The following is a 16,712-nucleotide window of genomic DNA, read 5'->3' on the forward strand; positions in this document are numbered from 1 at the left end:
CTGGAAGGAATCCCAATATCTGCAGACGGATCCGTTTCGGCCTTCCTCATTAGTGCAGCTAGGGTATAGACCCAAACGAAACGTTCGACCAGCTTAGGTAGGGCCAAAACTAGTCTCACGACCACTAATGATTACAGAGCCAAACCAAAGCGATATATATATATACACAGCCCAGGCGTGAAGGCAAATAGTGGAATACAAGCTATGAGGCTCGGTTCCAGTAGATACAGAGAATATTTTGTCATTCTTAACGCGTCCGACGAAATTCTTACGAGACAGCACAAGTCCGTGAATTTGTGAACAAGATCTGAGATCTAAAGATGCAATCTCTACCGTGCATCAATGGCGGCCCGCTGGATCTCAATAGAGATTCTTTAATAATATATAAATTTTAAAAGGCAAATGGGAAAACCCCATAAAACAGCAAACGGCCACATAATGCAAAACTAGTTATAATTTAAATTTATAATATATAATATATATAATATATATATATATATATATATATATATAGTAAGCCTAAGTCCTTATCAAGCTTAGCTTATCAAGTCTTTATCAAGACTTTTTATAGTCGAAAGTACTCGCTAGTTTTGAAATGAATTTTGTGGCATAATTATATCTGATACCATTTTACTCGTTATTTACTGTATGTCACGAAGTTTGTGAATGTGTACAGTATAAAGACTGTGTATAAGAAAGGAAACAACAACGTATTCCAGGTGTTATTAATTTTAATAACCAAATCAATCGGTTTTACAAGATTTACCTGGACTTAACTACTTTTAACTAAAAAATAATAATAAATAAATTGAGTTTACAAGCACCACATCAGTCAAAGGCTGCCACTAAAATTAAACAATGTAAATTTGCTGTCAGACCATTAAATTGTCTCCATAACACCCTACGTTTACACTATGCGCTTAACTTCTCTTATTCCGTTCTGTTTCCAACAAATCCCGATTCTCACTCCGTTACTCTCGGTATCCTAATGCAATTCCGGTGTCGTTACAATGTCGGTATCGTTTCAACTTTCTGTATCGTTGCAATTTCGGTATAGTTCCACCCAAGCTCGAAATACTGTTTTTTTGTCACAGCTAAAAGCTTCATTGATTTCAAACGATCACAACTTAACTATTTTCGATACCACCACCGGCTAAAAATATATATACAGAACCCCCAATAATGCAATCTTTGATTATCACTTAGGCCAACCATTATACAATTATTTGAACATTTAACAATCAAGTTTTGCCTACAATATATCATACTATATCATTCACATCGTTACTATAAAATACAACAATTAACTCATTAGTGTCTGCATTACACTACCGTGTTCTGTCGTTTACAATATAAAGGAAAACATCGATGGAACAGCAAAATCCGACCTTACAGTAAATGTGATAACGTATATGAATTGTTTAACATGAATCTACCTCTATATGGCCACTTAATTTAAGATCATTCCCGATACAGACGGATCCAGAAATTCAAAGTAGAGGGGGCCCGTGGAGGTACTTTTGCAGATTGAGGATTCAGCCCTACCATGGTTTTGCGCTAAGGTAAGGAAATGTGTGATTATGACACCTCTGACGGCCGCAAATTGGACTCTCAGACTTAATTTTGAATACAATTTTCATTATATTCCTTATCTGGGGTAACTTTGGCAGGTTTTTAACATTGTAGGGGCAATTATACACCAAAACAACTATCTTTTTTCCCTATCGTATTATATACATTTGAGGGTTATTGTTGCCACGGATGGAGAAAAATATAAATTTGCATATAATTCTTCCCTGAGGGCTATAAAGAACTGCCAAAGTTACCAAGTTTTGGGCAACATTGGCACTTCACAGATTTTCAAAAATAGGCATATTGACAATAAAATAGACAAACACAAGCTGAATTGTATTGGCAAGCAAATATAAACTTTAATAGAATCTAATACAACTTAAAAGCTATTCTAATAGAGTATATATCACGCGGTATGTTAATCTGTTCAACCATAAAGCCTCTGTGGTATGATAGTTATGACGCTCGCCTTGACAGCGAGAGGTCGCAGGTCCGAATCCCGTCAGAGGAATTTTATTACACAATTTCTTTATTCACTTAATTATATTGCTATATTCTTTGAGAGCTATGCTACAGTACACGATGTATTATTATGCCATATAGTACTTATGTACATTGGAATTGAATTGGAGGACAACAAAATTTCGGCCTCGATTTTCAAAAGAAATCTTATGGTTACATGATGTCATACGGTAATATTTTGGGATAAATACGGTAGTTAATTTGCAAATATCAAACCCACTTACTGTAGTACTGATTAATACACAAATGCTTCGGTATGATTTATAATAATGAGATACGTATAACCTAACATATTTTAGTCTTATAGTCAGTGTACTGTAGCGTGTCAAGTGCCTTATGATTCAACTTGCATTATCTTGTTTATTGAATAATATATCTACAAACACAAACTCCACTCCAGGGGGGTGGGGTGGAGAGAATATTCAGAATCGAACATTGCACACATCCCCCCAGACACCCCCGTAAATTTGAGCAAAAATATTACGCTCGCTTCCACTTTTGATTTGCTTTCCCCTATAAAATTGCTCAGTTAAAGATTTATCAGGAAATGCTAAAAAATATTCCATTTTAAGATGTTCAGATTCAGATTCAATTTATTTGGTCCAATAAAATGGAAATAACATGAGTACATTTCATAAAATATGTAAAATACTTTATATATAAAAATACAATACAATATTCAGTACAATAAGATATAAAATACAATACAAGATAAAAAAAATTACACCAAACACAATAAAAACGCTTACAGGGTACTTTTCATTTAAATATTTAGAATACATAGAAGAAGACAATAAAATATGCATTACGATACCAAAAAGATCAGAAAAATAAAAAACACCAGAACACTAAAAAAACGCCTAAAACTTCAAATTATAGATTAAAAAAATAAATAGTAAAAGTAAATAGAATTAAATTATATACAGTACAGTAATTACTTTGCTAGAATCCTGATTTATATAATTTTTTATTTTATTTTTATTATTTTATTACTATCTACTACTACTTTGAATTTCATTTATATTAAGCTAATAAATAATGATTGTAACATACATGTTACTCGAAACAGCAAAAACAATAACAAAACAGTAAAAAGCTAAATGAAATTAAATTTATTCATTATCGTACAATCTGATCGAGTAAGGCACAAATGATAAATCTGTCAGTTCTATATTTAATGGATCCATACAAATTGTTTCTCTTAGCCCAAATCGTGATAGTTATTATACAGCTGGTGTTTTAATTTTTTTTTTAATATTAGCTTTGATACACTTATGACATATCCCCATCAGTAAATAATTTATTCTTGATTTGCATACATAATCTATTAACTTACTATAGGCCTATGGATGAAAAAAACAAATCTGTCAATGTAACAGAGAGTTAAATAATCCCTGTCCTTTATTTTATTGTAATGAAATGTTTAAATCAGCAACAATTATTTTCTCATCTGTTTTTGGTTGGAAATATGTGATTTCTCTTTTTTAAACTAAAGTATTTAAAATTTTAATTGATATTTTGAGGTTTATCCTGATTTATATATATAGGCCTAACCTTAATTTTTAAGCTTATTCCCCTCACACACTGAGTCTCCACAGTGGCGTAACGCCATGAGCTCTCGGGAGGACCATTAGGCCTATACATTATATTAATCGATTATAACATGTTATTTAATGTTTTTACACGTATTTAATAATAATAGGCCTATCGGGTAATCACATATTTAATTCTTAATTTTTAAATGTTTTTAGGGCGGAGAGGTGGATTTGACTCTGGCCGGTGCCCCGGATAATTTTGTGAAAACTAAAAGAATATGCAGCTGCGGATCCAGAATCTTTCAATAGGGGAGGAAGGGGGGGGGGGGGAGGCACAACATATGGATGATTATTATTAATTATTAATAATAATTATTGGGAAGATAAAAACCTATAGAGACATGATCGATTTGCCCATTAAGACGACCCGAAAAAAGGTGATCTAAAAGCCGTAGACCTACAATTATTTATAGGGGAAAGTTTTCGTCCGCCCCTGAATTGTTATAGTGTAAAATAGTCCATTTTTAAAATGTTAGAACGGTACTTTATATAATATAACCAGTGAAAAAGCTGTATAGGAGCTATGCGACAAGCGCACCTGGGCAGAGAGAGTGGAGTGGGGTCGAGATTTTAGAAATGCTTGAGACCATTACACGGCTACATGGAATTATCAAAAATTGGATTGTTTTGTAGTAGGCCTATACATACATACCGTGTTCTCCTCTTGCTAGACTTTATTTTCTTCTCTTTATTTTCTGGGGAGGGGGTGTATCCTCCGTGTTTCCTGGATCCGCCCGTGAGAAATAAATTTTGTGTTGGGATTTAGAGGGTTCACCCCAAATATCAACAAAGATGACTTCCATTCTCAATTTCATTTCTTTGTATTTTGTGTATCCGTTTTTGTGTTGTTGTTGTTGTTGAGTTGATATCAAATAAATCAAATCAAATAAAAAATGACTGATTTAATGATTGTTTAGGCCTATATTGGAAAAGCTTCATTGGAACAGATCAATAAATTCATGATTAAGCCCTAAACATCTGACCTACATTATGCACGTTAAGGAAATTCATTTAGTAGGCGAAGGTGAAGTGAGAGGGCTCGATGATCAGTTGAGAGGCTCTAATTCGCAAAATAATGTGATTTTAGGTGATTTTTAACTACTTGACCGTGGTTTGAAACCAGTGTCAGTATAATCTTAGGTAAGCATGTGGTTAAAATAAGCAAAAATTTAGTCCAATGAGACTGTTTATCATCTTGATACCTTCCGACGAAAATTTACCCCACTGGCGTCACCACGGCATCACCACCGATCGATCTAACGTCACGTTGTTATGTGAATGATAATGTCGATAGTGATTGTTATTGTCGTGATGGAATAATAGACAATAACTGGATTTGCGTCAGGAGAAACATGTATTTTGTTTTCAAATGTACTGAGTATTCGGTACATTTCCACGTCAGGTAGGGCAAAAAATACACCTATAAATGATAATGTCACCAAAAAATAGATACATGACTGTTGTATGAACAACAGAGACAACTGAAGACAATTTAGCTCGTCATTAGAAGTTATTTAGTATAAATTTATTCGGAAAATTAATCTCAAAATCGAGTTAAAATTGTGAAAATTAAAAAAAAAACTGTATATGCTGACACCTTAACCAGTCCCTAGGGTTGTCAGTGACGTCGTATGATTTGTGTACGATTTTTACCAATTAACCCCTAAGTGAAAAATAGTTGAGTCATGTAGTACTTTGCAAATGTACTCAAAAGCCCGGTACTGTAGTTTTTTGATTGTTTATTGGTAGCGTCCCTTCAATGCCAAAAATTGTTTTTTGGCAATGCCAAAAATAGTTTTTTAGCAGTTGCGTCCCCGGTGATTTCGTGAGGGCATGGTGATACCTGGTTACGATTTGGTGACACATCGATTGAATATTTTCATTCATCTGGCCGTGTAAGTCAGTGGCGTATCTAGATGTCTTGAAATAGGGGGTGCTGATGGGGGAGATAAACAGTGAAATTGCCTTAATCTTCCTTTATTTATTATATTAATCTTACCTTTTTGTTAAATGGTTTCTTCCAGAGATGTCCCCTGTCTCTTATACACATCTAGATGTGTATAAGAGACAGGCTTACATGCTAAGCATCTAATTATAGGACATATTTAATATTATTATGTAGCTAGCTGGGCATTTAACTATGGTGATTAATTACAAAAACAGTGAAAGATTAACATTGTTCTGTGTATATCATTTTAATTTCTTCAATTTCAAACAAATGACAGTTGATTTTCGTGTAATGTTTGTATTTTAAATCAAATTTAGATCGATCTTAATAATGTGACTTTAAACAGGCCTACATGCTAAGCATCTAATTTATAGAACATTATTTAATGTTATGATGTAGCTAGCTGGGCATTTAATTATGGTGATTAGTTATAAAAACAGTGAAAGATTAACATTGTTCTGTGTATATCATTTTAATTTCTTCAATTTCAAACAAATGACAGTTGATTTTCGTCTAATGTTTGTATTTTAAATGAATAATAATAATGTACCCACTGTTTTCTTCTCATCGGATTAAAATTTGGCCGATATCGAAAAAAAGTTTGACCGAATTTGGCCGTGAGATGGCGTGTGTTTGGCCGTGAAGCCTGTCGGCTCGGCTGGCAACCGAACCAACCCAGTGCGCGATCGAGCATTCGAAAAGGTTTGTTGATTGTTCATTGTTTACAGTTGCTGTATTTGTTCTTGTGCTGTAATTATTTCGAAAGGCATTCATGAACAAAAAGAAATCAGTAAGTTTGTAGCACTTCTTTCTGGCCTAGCTGAAATTTGGCCATTCACGATCAATCAGACATCACCCAAACAATGAATGATTTTGGCCTCCTGATCCTAGGCTATCTCAGCATCTGACATTTTGCCTTGTTGCGTGGTGACCCATGCCAGTCTCTTTCTCAACCCATCCTTCTTAGGGCTATTCAGCCCTCCTTATCTTTCAAACACATTTTTGTGCAGGCCTAGCCCAGACATATTCCTGAATTCAATTTTATATGCGAATAGTCTGGTGTCTTTGATTGGTATAAAAAAAGAGGAGCAGGTGGAGCAAGAATTATTAAAGCACACAATAATGACCTCCGAGTCCGAGACCAACAATATAATAAACTTGGAAGAATTTCATCTTTCTAAGGGCCTAGGCTAGGCCTAGTCTTTAGTCTATACATTAAAGAACATTTCACAGTACAGTATAAATAATCTGTTGTCGCAGTTAATGCAGGCTGTTGTTACTCCCTGGTCAGTGTAAGCAGTTGTAAATACTGTAGGGCCTAGACTAGGCCTAGCTATAATAATAAGATAAGGTAGGATGCAATATGTGGATTTTGGCCTGGTCAGTTTTAAGATATTTTGAATTCTGAATCCTTTTTTTTTCAAGATGATTTATTTTATTTAATTTTATTGAAAACTGTAAGATTGAATTTAATAATTTACTACATATTTCATTCATATTCATAATTTATTTATTTTAGTAAAATGTTAATGTTTATTTTTGTGTACAATATTGTGGTTGCTAGGCCTATGTATTTGTATTATTGTATAGTATTATGTTTTACTGGTGAAATGAATAGTGGTTTTAATATATAATTTAATGTCTATTAATTTTACTATATTATTAATCTCATAATCATCATTCAGCATTTAAACATTATGGTATTATTATCTGTATAATAATTATGAAATTGCTGATGTTAATGGTTGATTAAATGTCACCTGTTTGTTTCGATCATCAGACAGTATACTTATAGATGTAATAACAATTATAAACCATCATCATCGTAATAGTTGTCATCCTTATTACATCATATTTTCATCATAGCCACTACCAACGTTACTAATATAATTTCATTATTCTTATTATTATTATGAAGTGTGCCTCCCTCTTTCTATTAACATTTCTACTTTTTAAAAAGCAGTGACTATTGCTGCACCAGTCTAAATTGAATTCCTAATGCTCATTGGATGTTTTGCCATAATCCAATCCATCAGAAACTATGGCACAATAATATAAATTTATAAAATATAATATAAAACATGGCACAACAGTAACCTACAATAATCAGATTGTTAAATACGTTAAAATAATTAGACACATTGAACATAATAAAAAGCATTATCATTATTATAAATATTATTATGATTCAATTAAGACTGATGTAATAATAACCACAGCCAAAAAAATAATCCACTGACAGAACAAAAAATACTTATTGGATAATTCCTGTGATTACATTGGAAGTGGCTTATTGATTGCTTTTGATAGGATCCATTTTCTACTTCACAGCATTCCTACCTGCGACCTTCATAGATTCTCAATGTTGGCGGCATCATTGATAAAAGGATTGCTAGGGATCTCTTTATTAAGCATGTTTTACTCGCTAATTATTTGCTAACAAGAAATTAATGAAACCATGTTTTTTTGGTACTCTTAGTAACATCAGTTCATGTTAATGGATTAAAGAATGAAATTTGAAATAGATTAAACAACTTGTAATTTACTATTCTTATTAATTAAATAAATGCATAAGTGCCACTGTACTGTGTAAGTTTGTACAAAAAATATTAATTCATTTACATAATTTGGTTTAGACAGATATAATATTTCTTAAATTATTAATTTTTCTAATCAATCCATAAAAAAATATTCTGTTTAAAGGTATTGTCAAATTATTATCTATTGCTGTATGTTTTTTTTTCTATTTTGAATATTTTACATTGAAAACCTTTTGTAAAATATTTAATTGTTTAAAGTTTATAACCAATGTATGATTTTTTTTTTACATGGAAAACAGTTTTAATTTGATAATAAATGCTCAAATATTATTAATTCCATCATTTTAAAGTCTAAGAAACAGTGAAATAGCCTTTATCTTCCTTTATTTATTATATTAATCTTACCTTTTTGTTAAATGGTTTCTTCCAGAGATGTCCCTGAATAACAAACCAATCAACCTTCAGCAGTAATAAGTCAACCATTCAACAGTACCTAAACCAGGCTCATTGGCCTTGCCTGATCAAATAACACGCCTCCCTCATTAATATTCATGAGACTGTTTACCATATCTACATAGAAACTATACAAGCCATGTCGCTGTTCATTCCTAGACATGTGGGAGGAGGTTTGGTAGGGCCTAGAAGGTATCACAGCTTATATACACCTAGAAAACCCCTCCTGCATGGCACAATGGAAGCCAATGAAAACATTTACAATGACGACGACCTAGGAAATGCGAATACCCACCATATCGTTTATCTGCACGCTGGGCAAGTGTTCGCTGGGCTGCGGCCTGCGAAAAAAAGTGAACGTCTTGTTTTAGATGTTGAGACGAGACCAACATCGATACCGGCCAAAATTCCAGTTATGGACGAACAAACGAAGAGAAGGATTTATGATTTAGCATTTGCGACTCTAAAATGTAAGTATTAATCTTAACAGCATTTAGTATAAATTTATATTACAATACAATGCAGACCTGTAACCAGGCTCATAGAATAGGAAGGGGCATTTCCATAGGCTAAGTTTAACTCAGAAGTGTTTCTTTAATAAAAATAATTAAATTTAATATAAATAATAAAAATTATTACTACAGTTAGTAAACTGGTCAAAAACGTGGGGGGGGGGGGGTTCTGCCAAATCCCCCTGGTTACAGGTCTGCAATAAGTTCTTGGCCTAGACCAGCATTTTGCAAACTTTTTACTTCACAGCCTTCTTCAGTATATAGACCCGAAGCCTCGGCCTTGCAGCACCAGACGCCAACATACAGAACCTGCAAGAATTTCTGATCATGAAAATTACCTCCCATGTTCTTACAGTTAGATAGACAATGATCTGTTTATTAAAATGACAAAATCTTGTATAAACTGGGTGTTCGCTATATCAGTGAAACAGTTATAAAAACAGACTTTTGATTTTTTTTCTCATGGGGGATTTCACTGCCCTCCACAAATGTTTTGCGGCACAAAGTTGGGCCGTTGCCTATAGCCAGCGAACCATTAATTCATGGTTGAAAAACAAAAAGCTGTACCCAAAGATCCACTTCACTTTCTTATTGGGTTAAAAAAATGTAAACATAAGCTAAACAGCAGTAGACTGAGAATGGATTGCAAATATTCTGATATTTTTTTGTTATGCTTTTTTTACTTTAAGCTATTTCTGATTTCTGACTTATTGTTTTATCAGTACTTTATAATATAATGGCCAAAATATGCTGAAATGTCAGAATTTTTGAAATCTATTTTATTGCACTAAACTAAACTTTATACAGTATAAATAAATCTTGCCATGCTGATATTTTCACCATTTTCAATGTCAAGACAACGATTTGGTGATGGTCTCTGCCTGACAAATGAACAAAATCATAAACTTTGAAGGATAATTTCTCAAATACTGTTCTTTAAACAGCTTTATGTTTGAATGCTTGTAACTTCATAACAAAATGTCGGATTAAAATGATTCTTTTACCATTTTATAGCTCTCATTCTACTGTTTAACCCTGTATTAATAACTAAAAATCAATTTTTGCGAACAGTAACTGGTTTGGCTTGTCTTTGCCACAAGTGCTATCAAGGATGTTGGCTGTTAAAATTCCTTGATTCAATACTGAAAACATTCTAGGGTGGTAAAAACCCAGTGTTAGGGTGCAATTGAGACTAGAATGCTACCACTTAGACGAACTCTTATCCATGAAAACTGTTTGCTGTATTCATTTGAACGGAAGGTTAATAATTATAACTGTACTTTATGAGTGTTTAGTACTTCAATAATCCATAATCTGATTAACACCTGTGAATACATCTTCTACAGTGTACTTAATAATATTTAATAAATAGATGGATTTATATAGTACAAATATACAATGTCCTTGTATGCTCGTTGAAATTTAAAAATATGAATACAAAAATTCACCATGGCTAACACCCAAGCCAAAGTATTGGTTTACATTGTGTTCACCAACCAGACTTTTTATTGTCCAAATATAATTCTCTAAAATTAAAAATTTGTCACACTATAAATACAGAATTTAAATGTGCAATGGATAGAGCATACTGTAGTCCCCGGACTTTAATTAGTTAGCAAATAAAAAAGGTATTTGTACAGCAAATATTGGTTCAAGATTATTTGTAAACTGGGCTTATTCTGTCATTGAACGACTAGAAGAAATGCGTGCCATCCCATTGTGCTAACTATTGCCTGGACAACTGAAGTATGTATGGCCTATAGACCGGAGAGATAAACAGGTGACATCCTTTTCCTACTGATTATTATCCAAACAAGGTCAAAAACTTCAAAAAGCTTGGACGATAAAGTTTTCTTATTGTGTAAACTTTTGTTGGTATACAAATATGTCCAACAAGTAATGATACATTAGGCTTATCGGGGTTCTTTTAATGGAACTCTCAATATAATGTATGCAGTGTGCGTGAGAACTTTGGAAAGCATGCCAGCTCTGACAGTATGATAGCATATCAAATGTTTGTTTTGTCATTGTTACCAAAAACAATTAGAATGGTGTGAAATAGTGATCAGGTTGTTGAGAGAAACATACTGTACCTACGTGTGTGCACTGAAACATGGAGACCATTTTTATGGTCCTGTTGTCCCCTATTCAATTCCAATGCCGCTGTTCCTGTATTTTAGCTGAAATGCAAGTTACAATAGATTACCACCTTGGAAAGAGATGTTAGTGGTCCCATGAGCAGTATGGCCTACAGTAGAGGATGTGCGATAGAGTCCATGCATTTTAAAGTACATACACTTACTAAAAAGAGTAGGGGTCTACTCATCCTATTTCATATCTCGCACCTCTTCTTTATGGAACAAACTACCTAGTTCTTATTCCCTCCTCCCTCCCCCTTCTTTTAAACCTGGCATTCAGATACTCAATATTCAATAGATTTATTCGTCAACATGCACAATACACATACAATGAAATTTGATCTGGTTCCCTAACAAATGCAAACATAAAATACAAACATTCAAACTAGTGACTTGTTCAATGCCCTAATGGTGGAGGGATATTTACCCCTCTCGGTCACTAGTGATTGATATCGGCGACCACTCTGCATCAAAGTGAACAAATGGTTGGCCATTCTGTCCCCAGTGATTGCCATTGCTTTTTTAACCATACAGTCATGATAAATTATATATACCGAATTCTGCTCAATTCCAATGATGTGGGATGCAGATTTCACTACACGATTTATGTCCGTCCTTCTCCTTCTCCGTGGTGTACCCATACCAGATAATAACTGAAAGAGTTAGAATGCTTTCTATCACTGACATAAAATTGGCCCACAACAGGGGGGGGGGACTAATCCTGAAGGACCTCAATCTACACAGAAAATAAAGTTGCTGCTGTGCCTTTTTCAAACAATGATGAACGTTCCCCCCCCCCCCCAATTNGAAAGTCATTTGTGATATATGTACCCAAAAATTTGAAGGAATTAACTATCTTAGCAGTAGAATTCTGGATGATTAGTGGTTCTTTTATATATATTTTTTTTTTTTTCGAAAGTCAACAATTGTTTCCTTTGTTTTTGCAACATTTAGTTTAAGATTGTTGTAATTACACCACTCAATTAGTTGTACTTGTGATGTGAGCGATAATTATGCTCATCATTGTTCTGAATAATGCCAGTCACGGTAGTATCGTCAGCAAATTTAATGATAAGGCAATCTGAGTAGGAGGTACTAAAGTCATGTGTGTAAACAGAGTAAAGGATTGGCGAGAGTACACATCTTGGTGGGCCCCTGTATTTATTATTATTGTATTAGAAATTAATGAACCATTAACAAACATAATCTCACCTCTCATTAATTTTTCCTTTGCTTAGAGTCTTCGTAGAGTTCACAATGAAGGTCATTGCTATTCATGAACCTTTCCATGCATTATATTCTAAAATAATAAAAGGAGGGGGGGAGAGACTGTTTCTCGAGGACCCTACTGGAAATATTTCTTCAGAATTCTTTTATGTCATGAGGTACACACTGAATGGGTTGAAGCAATGCTGTATTATGGTGATTGTAAGCAATAGTCTGAGCGGATCATAGTTGAAAAGAATTTGACTAGAGTGCCTTGTCAACAGTCGTCCATAGTGTGTACCCAGCTCTATCAGAGCTGTCAGCTTATGTCGTTTGAGAATCTGATGGTTCTTTGTGTTGACAGCTTTAGTGACATTTTTACCTGTGTTCAGACTCTTTGAGTCTCCGCTGTGCAGATTCGCTTGTGTCCTTGGGCAAGGCACTTTATCTACATTGCTTCAATCCACCCAGCTGTATCAATGGGTACCAGCAATATGCTGGGGACTAACATGCAACGGACTAGTGTCCCATCCAGGGGGAGGACAACTCTCATCCGCTTCACGCTACAGAAACTGGGGATAAGCTCCAGCCTTATGAGCCCCAGTAGCTCGGAAAAGATTTAGTAGTAGTAGTCAGACTCTTCAAGGGGCGATTGTTCCTGGAGAACCTCTAACAATTTAGCAGGGTTGTAGCTGTAGAAAACTATGGGTGGATGGTTGACATTTCGAGGGTGGATGGATGACAACATTGGCATACTCTAAATAAGAGTGGATTTTAAGGGGGAAAGGAGGTTTAATGAAGGTGGGTAGCGGGTCATGTAGATTTAGACCTGGGTGAAAAAACTTCAAGGTTGGGTGCCTCCATAAACTTTACATCCCGGATTTCAAATGCTTTTTAATCTTTAAGAGTCTAAAAATTAAAATCTAAAAAATTATATAAAATTATTTTCTCCTCAAAAGCTTTTTTCTTTCCTTCCTGTGGGACAGTACAGTTTTCCACATCTGACTATATTTCATACTAGTGTTCTGCATTTACTGATAAATGAATAAAGATGTTGGTTTCCCATACCTCAGACAATAAGGCCTTCACAGTGCAGGTGTTCGTATAGGAGGCCATACAATCTGATTTCCTAAATACCTCATGCCAGATTTTTTTTTTTTTTTTAGATTATGAAGCAGTATGTCTGTTGGTAATTAATCTTTACAAAATTTGGAAATTGTAATAGTAGAGTTATTTTTAGCCTTAAAGTGTAGTGTATGAACTATTTGGTTTGCTAAATCTTAGTTACCAACTTTCAATTGAGAAAGATTAATTGTACATCTACTGTAGAGTATAAATTTTGTATTGATATTGATGTCGTTTGCAAAGCATTTTTGTGATGATAGTGAGGGCGCACTCTAACCCTTGAGGATAGGCAAATTCAAGTTTTAGCTGGCAAAATAAATACTTTGTTATTAATTATTGTTATAGACCTACTTTCACAGCACTGTTTAATATGCATTGGCTATTGTTACACCAGTCTTAAACTAATTTTTAATTTTACAGTAACATCCAATCAGAATTAGGAATTGGTATAAGGCTGCTGTAACTGTAATCACAGCCTAAATTTTAGGTAATTTTAAGTTTTGCATTTGCAATTTAGTATGATTGTTAAGGAAATTGCAAAATCCCCAAAAATAATTACAGTATATTTTCATCTTTGAAATGACAAGTTGTGAAGTGATATGTACAGATCCATTTCTATTTGCATGGTTGACTACATTACTGTATGTTTCTTATATTTAATTGTAATTGATCTATATTTATCCATTCCCTCCACCACTTCTTCACCTAATTTTAATACCACCTGCCAGGTATCTTAAAATAGAATGAAATTATGGCTATAAAAATAAATTTGTTTTACATTTTATAAGAGAAATTGATGATTGATTTACTAGAGGAAGGAAATTTAGTGGGGGATTCTTTCGACATTTTCTAGATATAATTTTTACATTATCAAAAGCCTTAGAATGAATTTGATCAGTATCTCTATGTACAATAAATTTTCTATGTTTACTCATAAATTAGCTTAAGTCAACCCTTTAAGGATTTATGTGAAGTCTATAAATTTGCAAAACTATTTTTTTTTTCTTGAAGGTTGATATTGATTCAAAATGAGCAATTCAGTGTTTTTATTGAAAAAAAAAAACCAGAAGGATTTTTAAATCAAATTTTTAAAAGCCAAACTTCATTGATAACCATTGACATTCGCCACGTCGTAGAAAGGGAGCCCCTCTTATATTTAAGAGGGGCTTATAGACATATCATATTCTCAACTTCAGAAGTTGCAGATTTGCAGCATACCGGAAACGAGTAAGCAAGTAGACACTGTATTTGGAAACAGGATAGATTACACTACAGTATTGTTATATCAATGATGCCTTATTGTATGACTGTTATGATCCCTGTTCAGTACTGACCCTAAACAGTTGGCCTACTATTCAATTTTCATTGGAATTTAGACAGAACAATAGATACCTTTTATTGTTACTTTGGACAAGTATACAATATCTGATTTTTTCTCTTATAGTTAGCTAAAAAAATATAATAAAGATGTAGTTACACGCAAAATATACTATGATGCTGTATGTTTGACAGTATAGTATGAACCCTCTGTTCATTGCTGGCTCTAAACAGTAGTCCTACTGTACTGTTCAATTTTCATTGGAAGTATCAATTTTAGACAGAACAATGGACACCTTTTGTTATTTTTGACAAGCATACAATACCTAAGATTCACTCACAGTAGCTAAAGAAAAAAATATATAAAGATGTAGTTACGCACAAAATGTATTGTAATTGTATGCAGTAAATTTGTATAGAAAGCTTTGTGATTATGCTGTTACTGTTCTTGGCAGAAACATGGCTGTCAACATGCTGGTGTTTGCTTTGAGAAATATGATTACCATTATGCATGTAAATTTCAGTTATCTTTTTATTTTATATTTATTTTTAATCATCATTATCACTTCTGGCATATATTAGAATGGATGGATGATTTATTTAATTTATTTTATATATTATAAACTTGGTTAAATTTTCATGCAAATTGTACCTTTAAACATGGCCGGGCTGTGTAAAAAGCTATTAAAACCTGACTAATTTTATTTCATTTGTTTTAAAAAAATAAAAAATAAATAAAATGTATTTATTTGGTTAATTTTTGTTTATACTGTAATATTTTAAATGTATGACCTGTATTTATTGACATCACTTTTTATAATTTTGAGTTTACTTTTCTTTGATATTTAATTTAAGTTTCCTCATTTTCTTTTTATCTTCTTGCAAATACGGCCTTGTGAAAAACACCATTATGGTGATTCAAGTTTTTTTTTTTTTCGTCTTAAAATAAAGTTATTATTATTATTTAGGAAGTTTGCATGCCACCTATTAGTAAGCCTTGTTTCCCAGGGTCTACAAGTAATATGCTAACTATAGATCAAAACTTCTTCAAGATACATTACCAATAATGAAGATATTTAATTATAGTTAACAATGAGCATACTAAGTCTTAATAATTTCACCATTCACAACGAGTGAAACAGGAATTGATTCTATCATGATTTTCCAATTAGATTGCCTTTCACGGCGGAATCTCTTCCTGACTGGCAGTTGGGCCGAGGATTGTTGAACAATCGCACAGCAGAACAAGTGCTTGCAAACATCTGCTAGGTTTATGGATACGGCACCTTATGCAATTCAGCGAATTCTCTACTGACGTCAGTAATTTTCAAACGAGACGATAGGCCTACTTTAGAAATATAACCTTTGTAATAATGAATAAACTTAAGTATTCCCAAACCTAATGTAATTGCCATGAAGTGTACTCGGTTTTACAGGGACGCTGTTTGGTACAGGTTGTCGGATGATCAGAGAGGAGATTTGTATCGTCAGCAATAAATAATATTTTGTATCATGTCGTACGTACTGTACACAGTAGCCTGGAGACACTATATTTCAGTAACACGTCTTCAGGATATCTCACTGACCCCCTTCACTGTCCCTGAACAGTGACCCAATTGGAATCAAATTTCCGTGGATACCTAATCTAATCTAATCTGGTCATTTATATAGCGCCTTTTTATTTACAGATACGAAGCACTGGGAAGTTTTCCCTTTGTGATTGGGCTCACATGCGTAAGTGTTGCTGCCATATTGACACAGGAGCAGACAAACCCCCCCCCCCC

The 16,712-nt window shown here is 33.6% G+C and overlaps 1 protein-coding gene across 5 annotated transcripts in view; it reads left to right on the top strand.

Moving 5' to 3' along the window:
* The first annotated feature begins 6,283 nt into the window (after positions 1-6,283).
* The window catches only part of LOC117123989 (putative methyltransferase NSUN7), a 35,044-nt gene continuing 24,615 nt past the window's right edge, over positions 6,284-16,712 (top strand). For 4 of the 5 annotated variants that reach the window (XM_033270089.1, XM_033270090.1, XM_033270087.1 and 1 more), the window contains exons 1-2: positions 6,325-6,427; positions 8,608-9,100. In XM_033270089.1, coding sequence (XP_033125980.1) covers positions 8,770-9,100 — 331 coding nt within the window. In that variant the 5' untranslated portion in view covers positions 6,325-6,427; positions 8,608-8,769. Of the gene's footprint in view, positions 6,428-8,607; positions 9,101-16,712 lie in introns of all 5 variants that reach the window. The other variant, XM_033270088.1, reaches the window with a different exon arrangement.

Source organism: Anneissia japonica, unplaced genomic scaffold, assembly GCF_011630105.1.
Source record: "Anneissia japonica isolate Jap-2015-1 unplaced genomic scaffold, ASM1163010v1 scaffold981_len364101_cov180, whole genome shotgun sequence".
Lineage (NCBI taxonomy): Eukaryota > Metazoa > Echinodermata > Crinoidea > Comatulida > Comatulidae > Anneissia > Anneissia japonica.